The sequence below is a fragment of the Balaenoptera borealis genome (assembly GCF_965194805.1).
Source record: "Balaenoptera borealis genome assembly, chromosome: 4".
Classification (NCBI taxonomy): domain Eukaryota; kingdom Metazoa; phylum Chordata; class Mammalia; order Artiodactyla; family Balaenopteridae; genus Balaenoptera; species Balaenoptera borealis.
In genome coordinates, this window is record NC_138861.1 from 2,979,801 (window position 1) to 2,996,988 (window position 17,188).

The 17,188-nt window shown below is 37.0% G+C and overlaps 1 protein-coding gene across 6 annotated transcripts in view; it reads left to right on the forward strand.

The window, feature by feature from the left end:
- TMEM144 (transmembrane protein 144) overlaps positions 1-14,635 on the forward strand; it is a 57,942-nt gene extending 43,307 nt beyond the window's left edge. For 4 of the 6 annotated variants that reach the window (XM_082391359.1, XM_082391358.1, XM_082391360.1 and 1 more), the window contains 3 exons: positions 1,895-1,992; positions 6,347-6,400; positions 11,919-14,635. In XM_082391359.1, the coding sequence (XP_082247485.1) occupies positions 1,895-1,992; positions 6,347-6,400; positions 11,919-12,002 (236 nt within the window). In that variant the 3' untranslated portion in view covers positions 12,003-14,635. Of the gene's footprint in view, positions 1-1,894; positions 1,993-6,346; positions 6,401-10,943 lie in introns of all 6 variants that reach the window. The other 2 variants (XM_082391362.1, XM_082391363.1) reach the window with 2 other exon arrangements.
- The last annotated feature ends 2,553 nt before the right edge of the window (positions 14,636-17,188 follow it).

A 17,188-nucleotide genomic window follows, 5' to 3' on the forward strand; every position in this document is an offset into this window, starting at 1 on the left:
GTCCGTTTTTGTGTGTCTGTGTGCGTATGTGTTCATTCCCTCAGTGACTTTGGCCCAGTTCACCACCAAATATGAAGGATTTAGAAACCATGAAACTGGGTTTGAAATGCCAAGTCGTTATTACAGAACCTAGAACTTGAACAATGAATCTAAGATTGTTTCCTGTGCTGAAACATCTTGTGTATTGAGAATCAGACTTTAGTATTTCTTCTTCACCAGCTAAGGATGTATATTAAAAGCCAGAGTCCTGGGGCTCTCTCTATATTTTTATTTATCTATCTATCTATCTATTTATTTATGGCCGTGTTGGGACTTTGACGCTGCCCTCAGGCTCTCTCTATTTGCAGTGATCGGGGTCTACTCTTCGTTGAGGTGCATGGGCTTCTCATTTTAGTGGCTTCTCTCGTTGTAGAGCACAGGTTCTAGGCACGTGGGCTTCAGTAGTTGTGGCTCGTGGGCTCAGTAGTTGTGGCGCACAGGCTTAGTTGCTCCGCAGCATGTGGGATCTTCCTGGACCAGGGATCAAACCCATGTCCCCTGCATTGGCAGGCGAATTCTTAACCACTGCACCGCCAGGGAAGTCCTGTATATATTTTTAAAGTGTCAACAAATACGAATCTCCAGTCACTTGGGAAAATAAACATTTTCTCCAAAAATTTAGGGGAAATTATTTTAAAGTTTTAAAAAGTTATGTTAAATGCACATGCTTTTGGATTTAATCAGTTAGGCATTGGTTTAAAAAAAAGTGTATATATAATGAAAAGTTATAATTTCTCATTTAAGAGTTTGCTATAATTCGATATGGAATATAGATCCACAAGTAAAATTTTTTAAAGAACAAAATAAAGCATATGTCAGAGATTCAATTTGAGTGCCTGATTCATTTAAGCCAAAGTGTGCCACTGTACCACTATACCGTTTTAGAAAATGGTAGAATATTTACTGAATGTCTAGCTAAAGCATACTGAAAATTTTAATTGCTATTTTTATTCAAATTCCAGGAGGTTTTTCTTTTCCCCCCTTAGCGAAGCATCATCCTGAATTTCACATATTTTTTATATTGTCACTAGGGAAAACATTTTCTCCAAAAAGTTAGGAGAAATTATTTTTGAGTTTAAAAATGGCATGTTAAATGTACATGCTTTTGAATTTAATCCACTAGGCATTGACGGTAATATATGTGTGTGTTTGTGTATATATATATACATACACACACACATATATATATAATGAGAAATTATATGTATTATAAATATAATGAGAAATTATAATTTCTCACTTATTTAAAAGTTTGCTATAATTCAATCTGGAATATAGGTCCACAAGTAAAGTTTTTTAAAGAACAAAATAAAGCATATGTCAGAGATTCACTTTGAGTGCCTAATTCATTGAAGCCAAAGTGTGCCACTGTACCACTATACCATTTTAGAAAATGGTAGAATATTTACCAAATGCCTAGCTAAAGTATCAAACATTTTAGCTGATATTTTTATTCAAATTCTAGGAGTTTTTTTCCCCTTAGCTAAGCATCATTCTGAATTTCACAGATTTTTATGGTCATGGTTTAGAGTAAATGGTGTTTGCAGAATATGTTCATACCCAGTATCTTCCCTGGGTCCCCCTCCACTACCCAATCTTTACCTCAACTACTATTTTGGGTACTTGATTTCATGTCAATAAGGTAAAAGGTAATCTTTATACCCATAGGAGTCAAGAAAAGAGAAATCATTTGGTTTCCAAAATGGTCCTAAAACATGGCTAAAAAACCCATGTTGGCCGGCAGGGTTGATAGGAGTGTGTTGACCTGAGCACTTTAACATTCCCACTCTACCTGGCGTGTGGGTTTTTCAGGAGGGGAGGTGGTTGGTAAACGTGTGGGGTGTGTGTGTTTCAGGATTCCTGTCTGGAATACTCTGGGCCATTGCTACCTGCTGTTGGTTCATAGCGAACCACTCCCTCAGCGCTGTGGTCAGTTTTCCAATCATCACTGCTGTAAGTAGCTGAACTGCTTTTCCAAATTTTTGTTTTTCAAACGTAAATCTAATTTTTCTCAAGCATTCTTAGTGAATCACTGAAGCCTGTCATGGAGTTTGATTTTTCAGGAGTATAATTAGTATAACAGATTCATGTAGATAAACTGATACCCTCTAATCTCATGTCCTTCATCTCTAAGGGAATATTGCTAACCTCATTTTAGCAGGTTTGTTAATCTTTGATACCCTTGCAGTTTTTGTTTGGTCGTTTTACCTAATTTCGTTTGGGATACATTGTAATTTGCTATTGATAACAATATTCATCTCTATATAACAGTTTATAGATGTAAAAAATACTTTTGTGTGTATTATCACACTTGAATCTCATGATAGCCTAGTGAGACAGAGAGTATTTCAGCCCCTGTTCATAGGGTTCGTCAATATTTTAAGGAAGGCTTTCAGAAAGTGCTGAAGCAAAGTATTGTCTCTGGATGGTGCCATTTATCATGCATTCATAATGCAGTTTGCTTCATCTGATTTTTTTAGGTGCCAATCATGTAGCGCATAGATAACAGAAAAACAAAAATGTTTCTTTTGACATAGGCAGGACAGGTATTGTCAGGCTTGTCCCCATTTTGAAGATGAGAAAATTGAGGCAATAGCTGACAGAGTCGTCTGAAAAAACAAGGCTACGTGGACATCTCAGGGCTTCTCAGGAGAGAGTTTCTTTTCTGCAGGGCTACCTTTTGCCTTTAGTATAGAATCCAATTTAGAATGTTTCAGGTTCCTTATGGTACTAGGACCGAGACACACACACACACACACACACACACACTAATTAATTGCTTTAACGTTGGGCTCTTACTTCTACTCTAGTATCTTAGATTGTTAAGTTGTTTACCTGCCTCCCTGCTTCCTAAATCATCATCATAAACAAAATTTGCCTAAAACATTTTAGCAGCACACCTGTGCAAGCCTACAAAACTGATATTTTTAAACACATTGTCTGGTCTAAAATACAATTGCATAAAAGTTTGAAACATCCTTAAATTTTAATTTAAATTCTGGGTTTCAAACAGCATATTTTGACAGTTCTGTGTTCATAAAACTGTTGGCTTTATTTTTTATTTGAATTTAGTGGTACACTAAAGTGAACTATTTTAATAGGTTAGGTTTTTTTTAATTTAAACGGCTCACATTTTGACATTCTTAATTTCTATTGAGGGAAAATGTTATCAAAATTGAGCAAGTTATAAGGAATATTTTTAAGTTTAAGTCCTCATCATTGGAATGGCAAAAGACCCAAATTTTTTCACAGAAAGGGTTTGTTTCTCATTATTTCAAATATATTTAATGCTAGAAGTGACCATATAACAGGAAAATGTAATGGGCAATGGGATATATCACTTACCAGTGAAATGCTTAAAAGTAAATTTGTAGAGCAAAGTATACAGTATGATATGCACCTCGACTAGGGATCAAATGTTATTTGACAGTCATATCCCACTACATAAGGAGGAATGACACATTAAAATAGATGCAGTTATTAATCACATCAAATTTAAACATTGTCACATGATCGTGATTTTGTCTTTCAATGAAGTTATATTCTTGAACAAATGTGGATTCTTCAAAATGAGTTTGAAGCAACTTTTTGTATAAAATACACAGATAGAATTAAGTCACACAAGACAAACAGAAATACAAACACAAATAGAAAATGAAAACTATGATAAAAGTGAGAAAGTAAGCAAATAACACAGAGAGTAAATAGTTATGTGATTAAACATTGTTTTGCTTTTGCTTGCAAAAGGGGGTGAGACAATGTGATAACTAATTCTTTTTAACTGGTAACATTATTTCCTCAGAAAAGACCAGTTATTTTCTAACACTAATTTTTTTTTTGCTTTTGTTTTTTAAACACTAAATTCTTAATAGAATTTATCCTATGGGGCCTTATACAGGGGACGTGGAACAATAATAAATAATATTCTTCACAAAAATTTTATAGTAGATAGAGATATGGTTTTCCTCCTACTGTTTCTTGTATTAAGTTATGATAAAGACTTAGGACAAGACATTAAAGCCTAATTCAGTGGAAATAAATGGCTGAGGCAGGTGGGGTGTAGGCGAAGGGCCGGTGGAAGTGGTCACTGTGGCATTTGGAGACTCGCCCATCAGAAGGATGATTCTCAAACACTGTCATGAAATCAGGCGTCTCACCAACCAAGTGTGGCTTCCTCTGGCCCCTGAGGATTGTTTCCAGGAGGGACAGGTATTTCGGGGAGGTGAGGGCCTAGGTCTTTATTGCTACTGGGCTCTTGCTTGGTTTCACTGTCGTTAGTTCAAAGACAGCCTTATCTGTATGCAGAAAAGATTTGGCCCTGCCATTCAGGATCTTACCTTCTTCTTTATTTTATTTTCATGGCAGAGCTAGATTGGTTTTAATTTTAACTTTTTTGGCTGGAAAATTTCAAAGACACCCATCACCCAGCTTTAACAATTATGAATACGGTCAGTCTTGTTTCATCAAGAGTACATTTTTCAAATCCCAGCAGCATACCCTTCTTCCCTAGGACATGTATTTCCATTCTTAGGACCCATTGGTGACTAGATCGAGAGTTCCTTGAAAGTAGCACCTACATTGTTTATTGGCAAATGTTCAATTAAAAAGAAAAAAAGAAAAGGAAAAGAGAAAGGAAGAAGAAAAGCCCACGTAGCAGGAGAGAGGGCTGGGTACCTCTGCTCCCAGTCTTCCTCAGGGAATTGAACGGCCGAATCAGCTTCTCAGGAAGGTGAAGCCTCTCCAGGTGGCTCAAGCTCACCTTCTTTTCCAAGGCTGATTTATAAATGTGTAATTTGTACTCACTAACAATAGAAAAATACGCAATCCCGGTGCCAAAACAGTTGTGACTCTTATTTAAGATGCCCTTCTTCGTTGACTCTCCTTTGCCAAACAGGGTCCATACACACTTTGACTTCTGCTTGGGTTACATCTAGCAAAGCACCGCTTCCAGTAACCACAGTGCTCCTTGCAATAACTCTGAGGCCATGTCTAAACTCATATTTAGAAAGTCATCAGCCAGAAAGCTTCAGAGGTCAGTGGTACCTCTTGGTATTGTCTTCTCCCATGTACTCTGAAGGGATTAAACAGGATAAAATTCTTGAGCGACTGGCATGATAGCATTAATATTTACACCCTATTCTATCATTTCCTCCCATCCTGCCCCAAGTCACTATGAAACTGCTAAAGGGCCCAGGTGCTTCTTGTTCGGTTTGGATTTTGAGGCTTAGGACCATATGTCATTGGTAGAAGACAGTTCCTTTGACCTATTTCTCTGGCTCTTTTGATCTTGACTTTTCCAGATCCCAATAAACAGAGAGTAATGTGTTCCTATTGCTTTGCTCACCTGCCAGGAGTGAAGTCCAGCTTTGCTGAACCAGTCATGTAGACAGTTGGAGCGGTGGAGGGGAAAACAGGCTGGGATTGTTCATTTGAAACTCTTCCAGAGTGTGTGCAGGGTTTGAAAAGGAATCATCAAAATGCTGATACAGTACGCCTTCTACACAAAGACTGCAATTAATCTAAATTCCAATGTTTTCCTTTCTCAGAGAAAAAAATTAATAAACTTGAATAGCTTAAAGTTTTCAGATTGCAGAATCATCCTTTTTCCATCTCATTTCTTCTCTTTTGTGCTATATTATCTCATTCCTGTCTTTGTCTCCTGCTGACTAACCCGTTGTTTATTTTTCCTTACACGGTTTTTCCATCTTCCCATAATACTATCTGTAGCATTCACTAGAGCATAATGTGAGACATAGCTGATTACTGTGCAGTAATATCAGCTAAAGAGAACTTTAAAGTACATGCTGCTCCCATATGCACATTATTTTTCAGGTCCAAAAGAACATACTAAAATTTCTTTAGTTATGATATTATCTAATGCCAAAGGAAGTTATAAGTTTATTCATACACTTTTTCCTCTTAAGCCCATTTCTAGAATCCTAAGGAAGTAGTTCACTAGAAAAAATAAACTACTTGCTTATTAAAATATTTTATTATAAATCACATTAAAGAAACACATTGTATGGCATAAAATATTATAGCATCATCAAAATAATAAAAATGAAAACCATAAAGAAAAAAAAGGAAAGAAGTCTTCATTTTTTCACCTAACACTACTTAGTTTAACTCAATGTTGAGCTCAGATTGAGATCATGAACAGTTTTTCCTGACAATATTGTTATATTGTTTTTACAATAGAAATTTATTTGAGGAAAGTGTCAGGTCAGCTCTCCACCTCACTGTATTTGTGTAGAGTACAGTCACAGAAAAATAACCAATTTAAATAAAGTTCTTATTTTTATTTAAGGGTCCAGGATTTATAGCTGCAATGTGGGGTGTCTTCATGTTTAAGGAAATACAGGTATGTACACGAAAGGTGTAGGTCCAGTTGAGAAGGGTATTTAATACTATGTGTTATTTTCTGAAAACTGCATGCAACGTGAATTAATTTGACAGGTCAGATGTTCAAAGTGATATTATCTCCAACTAGGAAAGAAAATATTAATGATATGACAATTATTATGAACATGTTTTTCTCCACCCCAACTTCAGGGAAAAATGCTTCAGTTGACTTTATTTTCCTGTAAGAGATTTTGGTTAAATAATCCAATAAAATATGATAGAGGGGAAATTTTATTTAGTGTAAAATATGGTAGATAAACAAGATGAAAGATTTTTTATCCCAAAGATTAAAATATCCCTGAGGGGAATTTGGGAATAGATTTTCTGTTGACTCTCATGCCTCCCAAGGTCCTCCATATCCAGCGACCAACTTTACAGGAAAACAGTGTGGTAGCAGGTGACAACTACCTCTTCCCTCTCGAGTGTAAATGGTGTTGACATTTTTTTTTTTTTTTAATTTATTGGGCTGTGTTGGGTCTTTGTTGCTGTGCACGGGCTTTCTCTAGTTGTGGCAAGCGGGGGCTACTCTTCGTGGTGGTGTGTGGGCTTCTCATTGTGGTGGCTTCTCTTGTTGTGGAGCACAGGCTCTAGGTGCACAGGCTTCAGTAGTTGTGGCACAGGGGCTCAGTAGTTATGGCACACGGGCTTAGTTGCTCTGTGGCATGTGGGATCTTCCCGGACCAGGGCTTGAACCCATGCCCCCTGCATTGGCAGGCGGATTCCTAACCACTGCACCACCAGGGAAGCCCCCAATGGTGCGGACTTAAAACTGCATTTATCAAATAGTTCTAGGATGTTTGTGTGTATTCTCATTAAAAATTGTTTTAGGATTTTTCCCCTTTACCTTTATTTGTGGAAAAAGTCTTCAGTTGAGCAATCTATGTGAATAGTATTTTGTAATAGTTTTTACTAAAAAAATATATAAACTAGAGACACTGTCAAGGCATCATAGGTATAATACTTTTTGTCTTAATAAGCAGCAAATAATTCCTATTTCTAAGAAGATCTGATGTTGCTAATCTCTGGGAGCCATAAAGTGAACATGTCACTGGATAATTCTTAAAATGATTATTCAGTTTTACATTTAAAACATCATTTCATTCATTCCAAATGAAATGTTTTGACTTAGAAAGCCATAAGATGTTAATACAAGTAAGGTTTTCAGATTGAAGAAGTAATCAATTTGTTTAGAAGATATTTGGATCACGATCTTAATTTTTGTGTTTTTAAATTTACAAGACAATTTAAAACATTTATAGACCCATAAGTTACTTTTGTGCACATGTTTCTTACTTATTTTAGTTAGGGTTGCTTTCCACAGAAAGTAATTCTATGCCAAAGGCACACTGTAAATCTCTTTGCAAATATTTCATCTGCCTCGTGAAGGATAATGATTTCTATTTAAGAATTGGGTATTATCCAGCATAACACTCTGAAGCCTTAGAAAAGAACAAGTAAGTAACCATAGCTTATTTACAACTATAGATATAAATAAGCACAAACTAAGAATAGATTTATTATGAAGCATTTAAAAATTATTTTAGTCACTACCACAGTAATAACGATACTGAATTTAAAATCTTCTTCCCTAGATACAAGAATGCCCTTGAGAGAGAGAATCCCTAACCATTGGGCCTCGTGTTAATTCTTTAGAGTCCTCTAAAAAGACACTAAGCACATTCAAAGAAATGTTTTTTTAAGACACCTTTTAAAAAAACAGCTCAGACCAAATAGAGGAGGAACTTTTAAAAATGATAAAACATGACCAAGTAGGGTTTAATTCAGGAATGCAAGGATGGTTCATAATATGCAAGTTAATTAATGTAATTTATTATACTATTAGATAAACAGAAAGAAACTCTGTGACAATATATATTCAAAAGGCATTTACTAAAATTAAAAACCAGTTTTTAATTAAGAAAACAACCTCTTACAATAGGAGAAACCTCTTACAAATAGGAGGAAGCTTTAGTTGATACAAGATGTCTATCAAAAAACAATAGCAAATACGTAACTAAGGTGAAACATAAGCGTTCTCTGTCAATTCTATCTCAATAGAACTGAAAAAAATAAGAGTTCTCTGTAACTTGGAAGTCATAGATTTTCCATCATTGCTATTATTCAGTATTTTCTGGAGATCCTAGCCAGTGTGATAAGATAAAATTAAGAAATAAGAGGACTAGGTATAGGAGAGAAAATTGTCATTTGCATATAGCATTCTCTTCTTTAAAAATTTAAGAGTATCAGCTGACAATCTTGAGACCCACTAAGATCATTTACTAAGGCACTGAAATATAGGATAAATATTAAATCAATAGCTTTCCAGTATGCCACTAAGGACCAATTAAAAAGAGGAAAATAAATGCTATTAATACCTACAAAAATTATAAAAATAAAAGAAAATAATTAACAAGAAATGTGCTGGATTTATAAAATCTTTTCCTTTACTGCAGAAGTTTACTACAAAACATAAAAGACTATCAGAATAGATAGGAGACTCATATATCCCTGATGGAAGAGCTCACTATGGCTTAGGCAGCACCTCCAATTACATTCAGTGTAATTCGGATAAAATCCCATTGTGTTTGATCTGCAGATTTGAGAGTGAGTGCAAAAGTTTGGCCAAGTATGTAAGTAAAAATAGAGAGAGGGCAAAGCTGAAAGCACAGTGAGTTTTGCTGACCTTTTAACTCTAGTTTAAAAAGCCTTACAAATCTGTCTACAAACAGAACTTAAGGTGTGTCCAGCGATACTTATTCAATGCAGATACTGAGTTGCCTCTTGACAGCAACTTTAAAGGAAAGTTTTAAATACTTCCCATGCCAAGGAGTTTAAGAAAGAGTTAGTAACTAGACAGTGATACCAAAATCCTATTTGAATTTTAAAAATTATTTTTCTTAAAAAGAAGATAAAACCCTAGAGGAAAACAAAACCAAAACGTTTATCTTTATGACTCATAGGTCCTATCAGCTATGTCTTGAAGCCGTCCTAAAAGACACATATTTAAAAGTCTACAACCTGGAGCAATAAGGACTTAATCGGAGATCCAAGCACTTTTTGTGTGAAAGAGTTTAACGATTTTATTTCATTTTAATGACATCAGTGCTCTGGTTTGTCTGCTTTGCCCTTGAGACATTCTTTTATATCTGATATCTGTTCTTCTTTGGGAAGTTTGTTTTAGAATCTTATATTTAGCTATTTTAAACTAGACAGACATTATATTTTTAGCAACACATTTTAGTCAGTGTGTCCACAGTAATCCCAATGCAGGGGATTGTTAGCACAGCAACTGACAGGTCCGTAGCAACACCCAGATAAAGAATGAGATGATTTGTCATTTTAGTAGCTGTCTCAGAAATCCAAGTTAAACACTTTTTTTGCTTTGGGAAGGAATGTTAGCATGATCTTTCTAAGAGTCAACATTCACCTTTGACAAAGGAAAACTATTTTGCCCAAATCTAATCGTTCTTTTTATCTAGGACACTAGGCAGTTTGGACAGATTCTTAACCTTAAAAGGGAAAAAATTTTACCCCCTAAGAACATTGTTCTTCTGTCTACATAGACAATAAAATAGAGAGCTTATGAAGTATTCACATTATTAGGTGGTACAGTGCTGATAAGTGAGTCCCCATATATTGTTTTTTCTTATTTCAGTGATTGCATCAATTGGCTAATTCACAAAGCACATTTGGAAATTGCCCTAGTGTATTGATTCTTTGAACAAATATTTATTGAGCGCCCACTCTGCACCAGTACTGGTATTTAGGCAAAGTCTGCAATCTTTAAGACTAAGAAAAAGATGTCAGGGACCCTTAACGCCCTCATGCAGGAGTGTGTGTGTGTGTGTGTGTGTGTGTGTGTGTGTGTGTGTGTGTGTGTGTGTAAATAGGCTGCCCTGTGCCTGGCAAGGATTTGTGCTGCCTTTCACTTGTAGAACTTGAATTAGAGTGACTTCTGGTAGGGTTGGTGCTGACAGTGAATCAGGTAATTCAACCAGCCCAACCCGACTTGCAAAGACCACTGTGGTCATCAAACAGACGCAAAATCACCCACTTTAACCCAACTGTTTATTAAGATGAAAAAAAAGGGGATATACATTTTTGACTATATATTAATTGTCATTAATCTTAAAAAAAGCTGGTAATAGTATCATATGATTTGACTATCAGGAGATCTCAGTGTAACTGAGATCCTATATTACTTGCCTCAGAGTATTGGGTCTATATTTAAAGAGCTATATAGACAGCCTGGCAATCATTCAGAAGGGAACATCCAGGACCGTGCGGGAGCTTGAAACCGTTCCATTTGAAAGATAGCCGAAGGAGCTAAAATATTGACCAGGGAAAAAGATGCTTCAGGGATAAAAGACGTTTATTTTTCAATGTTTGAGGGTTTATCTTGTGGAAGAGAGATTAGAATTGATCTATCTGTACCCCTAGAGATGGAGCTTATGAGAAATACAATATTTCTACCACGCACAGGACGGTATTTCTTTGTTAAGGTACAGATGGAGTGGCTGCGGTGGGAGGTGGTCCTCCGTGCTTCCATCTTTAAGACAACATAGCTGGGCGAGTAAACTCCATCTCTGTTTCTCCCTTGCCCTTTAGACTGGTCTCTGTCTCTCCATCTGCACTTCATCCTTTCTGCCCAGGAAGACTGCGATCACCTTCTCATTGGTCCCCTTGCATCCATTCTGGCCCCCTCCGATCTGTTCACCAACTGCAAAAGCGTGGGCTTTGCAAAATGCAAATCCCGTCTTTTCGCCACACCCAGCTCTGGCCATTCCTCTGATGTTTTCCCACTGCTTGGAAAAATAAAACCAAAAGTAGAGCATGGCCTCTAAGATGCCTGTGTGCTCAGGCCCATAGCTTCCAACCTCATCGAGCTCCACCTAACTCACTGCTGTAGCCCCTTGGACCTTCTTTTAATCCTCTCGGACCGTCTCTTAATCCCTGGCGAGTACCATGTTCCTCTTGCAGCAGAGCTCTGCACACACATTCCTTCTACCCAGGATCTCTACCTGCTGCCCTCCTTCCCTGCTCAGTTCATTGATACTTAGAAGCTCAACTCAACCTCAAACCTCCCTCCTTAAGATTCCTTGGTAACACACAAACAGCCTTGGGTGTTTGCTTATTAGCCTCTCTCTGGCTTTTAACATGCCTTTCTGCAATGATTTTATTCATTCCTGTCTCCCATATTATGTGAGTAGCTGAATAGGGGCACGTTTCTGTTCACCATTTTAACCCCAGCAAGTGTGGATGCATAGTGGGCGTGCACGTGTGTTTACTGAATGGTTAAATGATGGAGGATCTCCGGGGTTTCCAGAGAGTCAGGGAGATCAGGCAGAGGGGTAGCGAAAAACATACAGGAGGTAGACCAGATGGCTAGTAAGGTCCGCAGCAATGTTGAGAGTCTGTGCTTTTTGCATATTTGGTTCAGGTTTTCTTAATGACAGTTATTCATTTTTATTACTTAGGGTCGACAAAACTACCTGCTGATGATACTTGCATTTTGCATCATCTTGGCTGGAGCCTTATGCACAGCTTTTTCTAAAATCTAACAACCACAAGGCCAGCAGATGGCAGCAGTGCTTGAGAACACGCGTCTCCTGGACACAGAGACTGTGCTGAGAACAGGGTTCACATTCATACGGCAAATGGATCTCCATCCATCCCGGATTAGGGTAGATGATTTTTTTTTTCCCCACAAATGTGAGAATGAAGGAAGACACTTTCAGTCGAGCATAAAAATGAGAAATTCTTCTAATGAACTTATTTATGAAGCATTACATCTAAGGATGCTGCTTTAACCACAATTATGTATTTACTGGTGCATAATCTAGAAAACAGTGTGGATTTCGTATGCAAAGAACTTGGTATATGTCCAGATTTCCAACATATGAACCTCATTAGTGAAGATAGGCATAAAAATGTTTGGGGGGGGAGGAGTGGGAAGAAGACTTATAGTGGCATTAGAATCCAAAGATATCTGGGGCCTTTGCGAGAAAAAGTAAATGTCAGAGTTGGTAACAGAATGTGAAAAGGGCCATTTCATTATTTTTAGCCCAGACTTATTTTTACCTCAGATTAATGTTGCCCACTTCTCCATCACCCACCTGACTTAGCTCAAAATGCCTTTTGATTATCTCCAGATAAAATCCATCCTCAGAGAACAAAAACTTCCACCATTGAGAATATGTGTGTAACACATATACATACATAAACAAGGACACACATGAATACACATGCATATATGTATGTACTACTCCAAATTGGGGGGAGATTCTAGAATTGGTGAAGTGAGATTCTAGCTTATCGGAGTGAGAATTTTAAGGGACCAACACACTCCTTTAGATGTACAATTTAATTTTTTTTTCTGAAATATACTTTTCTAAAATCCCTCTTGTAACCGGTGGTTTTCTTCCTGTTTTAACTGGCGGTTTCCACTAGGTAAAAGAAAATCACAGAAAATGATAGTGTTCTTTAAGAAAACTGAAATGGAACTGCTAGTACAATGTTTATCACAGTGGTTCCCAAACTCTCAAAATAATCGAATTAAAAAACCTGGAAGAGTGCAGTGTCAGTTTCACCCACTCCCTCTCCTAGAAGCACTTTACTTTGCTGCTAGGACAGGCAGAAAGTGTGTGACTCCCAAGCTAATCTGTATGGGTTCAAATCCCGCCTCTGCTTCATCTTAACTGTGTGACTTTGGATAAAGGTCCTGTACCCCCTGTATCAGATTCCCCATCTGTAAACTGGAGATAATGGTAACATCCATCTCACATGGTTACTGGGAAGTTCAAATTAGTGAAAATCTGTAAAGTATTTTCATGAGTGTCTGGCGCTTGGCAAATATATAATTCCTTTTTTTAAATTCATTTTTGGCCGCATTGGGTCTTCGTTGCTGCGTGGGCTTTTCTCTAGTTGTGGCGAGCGGGGGCTACTCTTCATTGTGGTGCACAGGCCTCATTGCGGTGGCTTCTCTTGTTGTGGAGCACGGGCTCTAGGCACGCGGGCTCAGTAGTTGTGGCTCGCGGGCTCTAGAGCACAGGCTCAGTAGTTGTGGCTCACGGGCTTAGTTGCTCCGCAGCATGTGGGATCTTCCCGGACCAGGGCTCAAACCCGTGTCCCCTGCATTGGCAGGCGGATTCCTAACCACTGCGCCACCAGGGAAGTCCCTCTAATTCTTAGCTATTATAATATGTCCTGTTTGAGAAAGAAAGCCTGTGTCTGTAGATTGGAGAATACTTTGTGAGAGCTACTCCTCTCACCACCACCCACACTCAAACAACTCCTTATGCCTCTCTATGAGTTCAATTTAAAAATGATACTGGAGTCCCTGTTTAATTGTTGAAGTGTGAATATAAATAAATATTTGATTGCAACATCTCCCAAAAATTCATTTTAATTTTAACCTAAAATGTTGATATCTTTGAATCAATTGACATGATACGAAGCTATTTTTCTTGTTTAAATATATTTAAAAATTTTATATTAATGGCATTGAATTATTCTTTAGCTGAGGTTGCCAGTTTGTATGCAAAATTTTAAATGTGAAGTAAAGCAATTGCAGAGGAAAAATGAAAAACAAATCTTATTACCACTCTACAGTTTCTGCTACCAGGTAGTGGCTATAATGTTAGTACAGTAGTGTGGGAGAGAACAAGCTTTTTCAAAATGCTTACCAAACAAAAAACTTTTTATGTAGAGGTCAGTCTAAATGGGCAATTTCCAAATCTCCACTCCCTTCGCTTACCTTAGGAAGTTAATGCCCACGGTTCTTAAAGTTTGGGGGTTTCCTTTTTCCTTGTCTAATATGGTCAGATTCTTGTGTTTGCATTAATTTTGGCTTGGCTTTCTGTCTCTGTGTTCAGAGGGCAGTACCTTAGAAGGGCATAGCCCCCAATGAAGCTGGCATCCAGATTATGGTAATTTTCTATCAGAAGAAAAATGCCTGATTACCAAAAATCCCTAATCAGTTTTAAAGAATTAATAGTACAGACTTTCCGCTGAGCTACGAAACCTCCTTTTAGTCCTGTTACACTGATTTGTTTCTACTTATAGAGTTGCTACCTACTAGCCTTGTATGTATCAATATTGGGAGAGCTTCTGAAAAACACATTGAGCAAAAACGGTGAGTTGTAGAGATGTGTGCATGGTATGATACCATTTAAATAAATTTTTAAAAATCAAAGTAATATGTACATTTTCTGTGAATTCATATGTATGCAACATATTAGAAAAACATATGTCCCGAACTCATAATAGTGAGAATAAAATGGTGACACTAGGTCAAGGTGATCTTGAGCACTACCTGTAATACTCTAATTTTTATGGCAATGAATTCATCTATGTGTTCTTTAATATGTGTTAAAGAATCAATGGCAGAAAATCTCAGAAGCATATGTCTAAATGTTAAAGTAATTAAAACTAGGTACTGTTTAAAATATCAAAGCAAGAATGCACACACAGGAACACACAAACTAAAAAGACAAAGATCAAGACAAAGCTGGGAAATTTTCCAGTGTGGGAGTCCCACCTCCTAAAGGTGGAAGCCAGAAACTCGCTTTCCTAGCCTCCCTGTGGTAGGATCTAAGGGTTTTTCTGACCGTGGAGTCTCCAAACCCAATTCCGTGGTCCTGCTGGAGATTCTGTGAGCTACCTAATATAGTTGTTGCAGAAATTTGGCCTCATTAAACAACAACAAAAACTCACAAATACCTTGTAGTTTATTTTAATCAACTTTAAGAGGTATAATTTGCATCCATAAAATTCTCCCATTTTAAGTGAAGAGTGCTATAAGCTTCAGTGAATATACACTCATGTAACCACCACTACACCCTAGATACAGAACATTTCCAGCAACCCAAAAAATTCCCTTCTGCCTCTTCGTAGCTAACCGGTAATCTGTTTTCTGTCATTCTAGATTACTTTTGCCTATTCTAAAATTTCATATAAATGGGATCATATACAATGTACCCTTCATATCTGATTTCTTTCATCTTCTAGCCATTTTCAAACAATTTTTACTGATCTAAAACAATTATAATGCATTCTCAATTATTCTCCCTAGTGGAAGAAAGCATATGTGTGTATTCAAAATAACAACTAAAGCAAAAATGATTAACATTTGGAATTGTCATATTTAAGTGTGTGATGTGTCACGTTCCAGAAAGTCACCATTTTAAATTAATAGTGTAGTTAAGAAGAATTCTTAGCTACCCTTTGAGTCCATCCCCAGTCTATAATGTTCTCTTTTGAGGGGCTGTAAGATATTAAACTGCTTAAACTAGATGACCTCCATTTTCTACATGTTGAAAAAAAAATGCCTGTTCTTGGGTTTCTTACAATGACCTAATGGATTATAATCTCTGGGGCTGGAAAGTATGAATTTGCATTTTTTACAAGTACTCTTGGTGATTCTTATCACACTTGTGCTCTAAATTTTTTCTATTTGTGACTTATACCTTGCTATCTAAAAGATTTCAAAGTACTAGGTCATTACAACATAAAAAAGAATATTGTCTTCCACTCCTAGAGGAAAGAGAGAAGATATAAAAGAATAGGTATGCACTTAATTTTATGAAGATTTTGAGGAGAAAAAAATGAAATGCTTGAAACCATTCTGTTTAAGTGGATTTTTTGGCAAAAAATAACAGTAATAATGACTGAACATCATATTATCTTTTTTGGCTCAAACCACTTAACTTCCACACATTGAATCATCTTTGCCTGGTGGCCAAGTCTATTTTCACTTCAGATTATGCAGACTGATTCTTTCTCCAGTATAAAATCTCTAACACAATTCATGTTGACAAGATCCCATGAAAACAAACAAACAAAAATTCCAATTTCCAAATGGAGATTTTGCAACAAGATCCAGTGAAACAAATTTAAACACTTGAATACACTGTTTGGTAATACTATCATGTGGAGATTTTTATGATGTGTCTGAGACTCTAGTAAAAACATGTTTATTATAAACACACAAAAGAACATGCAATTCTTAGGAGGTTTTCCTCTGGATCATACCTGATCTGACATTAATTCGAATTTCACTCACTTATATTGAAGTCAAATTAAGCTCTATAGAAGTAAACATGTGGAAGCATGTAAAGAACATGGTTCAACCTTTTAAGAAATTTGTGCACAGTCTGAAAAAGGAAACAATAGATTCTCTCCACGTGTGTAATGCATCTTTCAGCTGAAACCTGACACAGAGCTGTTGAAATACAAAGGAGTACGGTAAGTTGTCATTTACTTGACTGGTCACAGCATTATGAGCTTGGTGGTCAGTTCATTCACAATAAATTTTTTAAATACATAAAACATTTTAGTAAGTGATAAAATTCCATAAATTTTGAGGGAGAAAAACATGGTAAGACTGTGTTCGAAATAGTTTCTGTTTGGTTCAAAATATGATATAGTAAGAGAAAGAAGCTTTGGGGAAACTCTGAGGTTTCCTTTTATTGAGGCAATTTGTGAAATTTGCTGGGTGACAGGCCATGGGTAAGAGGAGGTCAGTTTGTTTGTGTGGACTGAACTTATGCTTCTTCACGGCAGCTCCTAACAATGTCTGCTGTATGAGGCACGGAAGCCAGCAAAGAGCAAGGGGGAGTTGCCCTTGTCTGACTTGCAGACAGCTCTCCACTGGTTTTCAGTGTATAAACATCTACAGAGAAGCTTCTTCATCTGTGTTACAGCCCCAGTCAAGAGTGGACACCCACTAATGACCCCACTGACATGC